Source organism: Zingiber officinale, chromosome 3B (genome assembly GCF_018446385.1).
Source record: "Zingiber officinale cultivar Zhangliang chromosome 3B, Zo_v1.1, whole genome shotgun sequence".
NCBI classification, from domain to species: domain Eukaryota; kingdom Viridiplantae; phylum Streptophyta; class Magnoliopsida; order Zingiberales; family Zingiberaceae; genus Zingiber; species Zingiber officinale.
Genome location: NC_055991.1, coordinates 39,267,819 through 39,274,736, shown reverse-complemented (window position 1 = coordinate 39,274,736; position 6,918 = coordinate 39,267,819). Strand labels below are relative to the sequence as shown.

Below are 6,918 nucleotides of genomic sequence, written 5' to 3'. Positions count from 1 at the left end.
AGTTGAGTCAAAGTCAAGAAAGTTAGTTGACATGACAGTCAAGGTCAAGAAGCGGTCAATACTCGGGGCCAGTGCATACGATCGTCTCGATCGAGAGGTCATTTGACCGAACCCTAGGACTAGTCGGACCCAAGCTCCTCAGTATTGATAAAACTCTAAGCCAAGTCAGTGCCATCCAGAGCAAGGTCTCCTTCATCATTCAGGGTTAACACGGTTAACTCTCTCAATCGAGTAAGCTAGACGATCTGACATACAGTCCGGTTGGGTAGACTAGGCATTCGGTCCAATTGAATTCTAGGACCAAACAAATAGGTCAAGCAAGGGGCGAGTATCCAACAACATTCCTTAAATCCGACTTGTTTGCTCTTATCAGCAACCGCCGATCATATTACAAAAGGAACTTGGCCAGTTTTCTAGCTAAGTATATTAAAGACCTTCAACCCAACCACTTCACATTCTTTTTTGACGTTTTATGTCATGAATGACAGAGAATATTCCATGTGCAAGATGTACACTAGAAGCTTCTCTTATGACAAATACTGATATTACAGGACCATTTTAGAAAAGGTGTCAGAGTATCTTTATGATCTTTTCTTTTTTTGAAACACTTTAGGATTTGTGTATAAACTAACAGTAACACTATAAAAAAAAGTCTCCATTTATAGGTACAAGTACGCTTATATTACATGAGACTACGTAATTCTACACATCCATTATGCTTACTTTGAAATTATTCTTAACAATAAGGAATCTTCATTCAGTCAATACTTGAAACACTTACCTAGCAAGCCATCTTTCCTGCTTACATGATTAGTGCTCTTTGCCTTCTAAATTTCTTTTTGAGTAATGATATGCTCAAGGAAAAATTTTTAAGAAAAAGTTTAAGGATAGACACATAAATTTATAGCCCACCATTTCATTTTTTGTGGGTCCTATGAATCTATGTGTCTATCCTTAAATTTTTCATTAAGATTTTTTTTTAAACATATCATTTTTCTTTCTTTTTCCCGTTATCAGATTTATCCATTTTCTGCCTATATAATTCAAAGCAATGCATTGTACAAGATTGATTGGCAGAAATATTTTCATATATAAGAAATATATTAATACAACGTGAAATGCGTGCGAACTAAGAAAATATTTCAGCTTCCACACTTCTCTATATAAGTGAACCAAAGTGTGTATCCATGAACCATCTACCAATCCTCAATTTCTACTCTGCATTATATTGTTCATGGCGAACCAGCTCATCCTGTTCTTCCTCGGGGTGAGAAAATTCATACCACTCGTAGTATTATTAAATATCAACGGAACTTGTTTGGTTGAATCAGTCAGTAATCTAATTCAATAGATTTGCCTTGTATGACGTTTGTATGTGCGCATGAATTTTGAATTGATCGAAATGGTTGCAGCTCCTCGCCGGACTCGTAGCCCATCCATCAGTTGCACTTGCTTCGTCGCCGGAGCTCTACTGGAAAACTGCCCTCCCGAACACTCCTATCCCTAGCTGCATCCATGACCTCCTTCACCCCCCTGGTTCATTGATTTTTATCCATATATATTTTTATTACGATATGATCTTGTTAATTTGAAATCCCAATATATATATATATATATACCAATTGAATTGCAGAGACAAGCCCGGGCTTATGGATGTCGCCGGAGTCCGAAGAGGAAGTGGAGGTTCCTGGAGTCACCTCCATTTACTACAACGCCGCCAACGCAGCGCAACTCCGCAAAATGTCCTCTCGGTCTCTGTTCTTCCTCGAGAAGGACCTGTTTCCAGGAGCCACCTTCGACTTGCAATTCAAGCGATCCATCCCCAAACACGCCGACCTCCTCCCTCGCCGCGTGGCCGACGCCCTCCCCTTCTCCTCCGACAAACTCCCCGACGTCCTCGCGCTTCTCTCCGTCGACCCTAACTCGAAGGACGCCCGGGATATGAGCGCGACCCTGGAACGGTGCGAGCGCACGGCGAATGCAAGGGAGACGAAGCACTGTGCCACCTCCATCGAAAGCATGGTCGACTTCGCCGTCTCGGCTCTGGCCACCGACTATGTCAGCGCGGTGTCGACAGTTGCGAACTCCACGGCGGCGGCGGCGATGCAGCGGTACGCGGTGGAGGGGTTCGAAAGGATGGGTGGGGAGGGGCTGGGCGTGTTTTGCCACCCCGAGCCGTACGCGTACGTTGTGTTCCACTGCCACGCGGTGGGGAAGGGGATGATGAGGGAGTACACGGTGAGCTTGAAGGGGAGCGACGGGAGCCGAGTGGAAGCGATCGCAGTTTGTCACCTGGACACGACGTCGTGGAATCCGCAGCACTTGATGCTCCAGGTGCTGCAGGTGAAGCCGGGGAGCGCAGAGCCGGTGTGTCATATCCTGCCTAGCGACCATGTCCTGTGGACCCCTCGCCAACAAATGCTGTGACTGCTTGTGCCAGTCTACGTAAAATACGTGCCCATGTGGTCTATGCTTTGATGTCTTCAATAATGACTGCAGTAGAGAATAGTGGCCATGTGGTCTATGCTTTGTTGTCTTCAATAATGACTGTCTTCAATAATGACTGAAGTAGAGAATAGTGTCCATGTGGTCTATGCTTTGTTGTCTTCAATAATGACTGCAGTAGAGAATAGTACTCGACTGCAGTAGTGTGGCGGGGTGTAGTGCGGGTTGAAGTGCTCGGTGTCTATGCATTAATGGATAGCTTTGCTTGCAAATAAATATATTTTACTAAAGCGCATCGTTTGATATTTTCCAAATTAACAAAAATAAAATAAAAATAAAAAAATAATGAAAGGACGTTTTTTTTAAAAAAAATGTTTTTTATTCCAATATTTTTCTTTACCGAATTTACATATTACACCCATTCCATTTCAATTGTGTTCATAGTATACTCTCACTTGTTCATTTTTAAATTTTTATTTTTATAATCTATGTATCATTTTTCTAAAAACTATTAGATGAGCGTATATTTACTAAATTTTACATGTAAATATTCGTCTGTACCATGAAGATTTTTTGACTTATTATTTACCTTTGTTTTTCAATTTTAATTAATTTAGATAATGTAATCAATTTTAATTATATGGATCTAAACTATTTAAATTTTAAATACGATCTCTCTATTATATTTTATATATTAGGATCGATACGGATGAGATAGGGTGAACAACTTCTATCATGTCATTGTTCATAATGCAATGAAAACTTGAAACTCAATATAATAGACAATTAATTTTACTTTATTTATAGTATCCTAAGCGACTACATCTAAGGTCTAGTCTTAAAGATTACTACCAGTAACTTTTTCCTTCTTGGATATCTTCCATAGGAGGAGAAGTCTCTTACACCTTGTTCTTATAAGAACACAATAAAAAAATAGAATAAGAATAAAAATAAAAATAACTTTTCACAATAATCTTTGCTTTTGTTTGCTCATTTGTTGCATTGGATTGTCATTGGATGACATTAATATTGGAAATACAATCAAAATATCATATTAAAAATACATTAAAAAAAATCATAAGTTTAAAGTATCAGTCTTTTAATGGTAGGAAATACAACAATGCTTAGTCTCTAACCTATCAAGAATTAGCTCATTCAAATCATCTTAAAATTCTCTTTTATAAGTTGCTGTTCGGATTAATTTATATATATCAATCATCTAATCTTACTCATTAGTTAATTAATCCACTATAGATTTGAACATTACTTTGATATGTCAAATCAACAACTCTATCCACCTCAACATGTATCCATTGAATGTTTATTATTATCCGCTATCAGTCGATTATTACCTATTCAGTCGAATCTCAAAGTCAAATTTTAAATATTTTATTCTCTTAAATAAATACATCAATCAATTATCAATTATCAATTATCATCAGTCAACTATTAACTAATCAATTGAATCTCATAGTTAAATTCTAAACTCTCTCAACTAATACACTCCATCAATGATCATAATCAATCAAGTTGAATAATCAATTTTTTTCATCCTTTGTTTAGTACAGTAGAATCACTCAATATTAGAAATAAGGCTTATAACGATACTTTCTTGATGACACTTATGAAAAATGTAATTATAAATATTTTATAACGACACTCATTAATTTTAAAAATAAGACATCATATTAAACCATCTATAATGACATATTGTATGCCCCGACGTAAAGTTGGGTTGGTTAATACGGAACAGAATTGCTACTGTGAGCAAATAATCCAGATAAATTCAAATAAATCGGACATGATAAGTTTTAGTTATAACGTTTCGTTTAATATTTTTGATAACTTAGCCTTTCCTAGTTTATAGCTTACGTGGCATTATTTCTATGGTTTAAGTGATGTAAGATCTTATCACTTGTGGTGTATATATACAACACAAATGTGAATGGAAAAAGTAGCACGGCAAGATTAATTTTTCCCAAGCTACTCCGTTCTTTTTTTTTGTTTTGTTTTTTTTATCTTCTTTAGTGTTTATGTGTGTATTGTCGGGGTGCTGCTCTTAGATTCTGAACCAACAATTGGTATCAGAGCCTTGGTAGTATAAGACACCCAAGAATCTACAATTCCACCAAAATGTCGGGCATCCCACAAGCTGCTGTGAAGGAGAACGGCGGAGTGTCATTTCCCTATCCGATGCTAAGTCCTCACAATTATACTGTGTGGACAATAAAGACAGAGGCGATCCTTGATGCCCAGGGAGTCTGGGAGGCGGTGGAGCCAGCGGAAGGAGCCCAGGTGGATGCAAAGAAGGACAAAAAGGCACGTGCATACATCCTGCAGTGTGTCCCCGAAGACATCCTTCTCCAGATTGCAACAAAGAAGACGGCAAAGGAAGTCTGGGATAGCCTCAAGACGAGGTACCTTGGTAGTGATCGGGTGAAGAAGGCACGTGTACAAACATTGAAGAGCGAGTTTGACGCTCTTCGGATGAAAGAGACCGAAACGATTGATGAGTTTGCTGGCAAACTCAGCGCCCTAAGCAGCAAGTTCTCCACCCTTGGTACCACGCTTGAAGATTCCTCGTTGGTAAAAAAATTGCTCGATTCTGTCCCTGATAAATTCTTTCCTATTGTTGCTGGTATTGAGCAATTCTACGACCTTGAGTCTATACCATTTGAGGAGGCTATAGGGCGACTAAAGGCGTACGAAGAACGAACGCTACGACTACGCAGCAACACCAACGGCACTGAAGGTGAGCTCCTATTAACTCATGCCGAATGGCAAATGCGACAGAAGGGGAGCAACGTGGACATTTCGTCAGGAGGAAAGGGGCGTGGGTCCAGCAGCCCTAGTCGTGGCAAATGGCGTGGGCGTGGGCGAGGGCGCGGTCGTGGTCGTGGTACACAGCACCAAGATAGTGCAGGAGGCACTAGCGGCAACAACAGTGTCACTCGTGACAAGAGACACATAAAATGCTTCAATTGTGAGAAAATGGGGCATTATGCGTCTGAATGCTACAGCAAGCGTCGTGGAGATGAGGCTCACCTCACTTGCGCCACGGATGAAGAGCCAGCACTAATGATGACCATGTTCCACGAAGAATCTCAGCGGCAGGGTACCATTCTGCTCAGTGAAGAGAGGTTGCTACCGGAGGTGTACCGGGGCGTCAAGAAAGGTGAAGACAAAGACGTTTGGTACCTTGACAATGGTGCCAGCAATCACATGACTGGACATCGCGAGAAGTTTCAAGAACTAGATGAAACTATCACCGAGAGGGTGAGGTTTGGCGATGGATCAACCATTGAGATCATGGGCAAGGGGACGGCTGTGTTCGAATGCAAGAACGGCGATCAGAAGACCCTCCACGAGGTATACTACATTCCGAAACTTTGTAGTAATATCATAAGCCTTGGTCAGTTGACAAAAGCTGGGAACGAGGTGCACATGGAAGGAGATACCATGAAGGTGATTGATAGGAGCGGGAAGCTCTTGATGCTGGTAAAGCGAACGCAAAATCGCTTGTACAAGATAACCTTGAAGACATTCAAGCAAGTCTGCCTCCAAGCAAGCCTAGAAGACCCCACCTGGTTATGGCATGCAAGGCTCGGACATGTAAACTTTCATGACTTGAAGCTGTTGGGGGAGAAGAAATTGGCGGTTGGTGTGCCACTATTGCCCCAGACGAACAAGCTTTGCGAGATGTGTGTGATCTCCAAACATGCAAGATCGTCATTCCCGCACCAAGCAAACTTTAGAGCGACGAAGCCTTTGGAACTTCTCCATGCTGATATCTGCGGGCCAATTTCACCAAGTACACTTGCCGGTAACAAGTATTTCTTTTTGATTGTTGATGATTGCACAAGGTGGATGTGGGTATTTGTCTTGACAGCAAAGAAAGATGCATTCCAAGCGTTCAAGAAGTTCAAGTCCGTGACGGAGAACACAACTGAGTACAAGATCAAGACACTTCGGACAGACCGTGGCGGTGAGTTTCTATCCACGGAGTTCACTCGATTCTGTGAAAATGAAGGAATTGAGAGGCACCTTTCGGCTCCCTACACACCCCAACAGAATGACGTTGTGGAGCGTCGTAACCGCACAGTGATGGCTATGGCAAGATCTCTCCTCAAGGGTACACATATGCCGGCAAGGTTCTGGGGAGAGGCGGTTAGGCATGCTGTCTATCTGCTAAACCGTCTCCCAACTAAAGCGCTAGGAGAACGTACTCCATTTGAAGCTTGGATGGGGAGAAAGCCACATCTTGCCCACTTGAAGGTGTTTGGTTGTATTACCTATGCAAAAAATACAACCCCTCACCTTAAGAAACTTGACGACAGAAGCTCACCTATGGTATACTTAGGAGTCGAAGAAGGCTGCAAAGCTTATTGTCTATTTGATCCAAGGCATAACAAGCTACAAGTAAGTAGAGATGTAATATTTCAAGAAAATAGTGAATGGACATGGAACGCAGGT

General features: G+C 41.2%; 1 protein-coding gene across 1 annotated transcript; it reads left to right on the top strand.

Annotated features, from left to right (window-relative positions):
- Positions 1 to 1,116: 1,116 nt before the first annotated feature.
- On the top strand, positions 1,117 to 2,735 carry LOC122056399 (BURP domain-containing protein 3-like). The gene is made up of 3 exons (XM_042618331.1): positions 1,117 to 1,267; positions 1,413 to 1,536; positions 1,634 to 2,735. Exons 1-3 carry the CDS (start codon positions 1,235 to 1,237, stop codon positions 2,425 to 2,427), a joined length of 951 nt encoding a protein of 316 aa, XP_042474265.1. The 5' UTR covers positions 1,117 to 1,234; the 3' UTR covers positions 2,428 to 2,735.
- Positions 2,736 to 6,918: the final 4,183 nt, after the last annotated feature.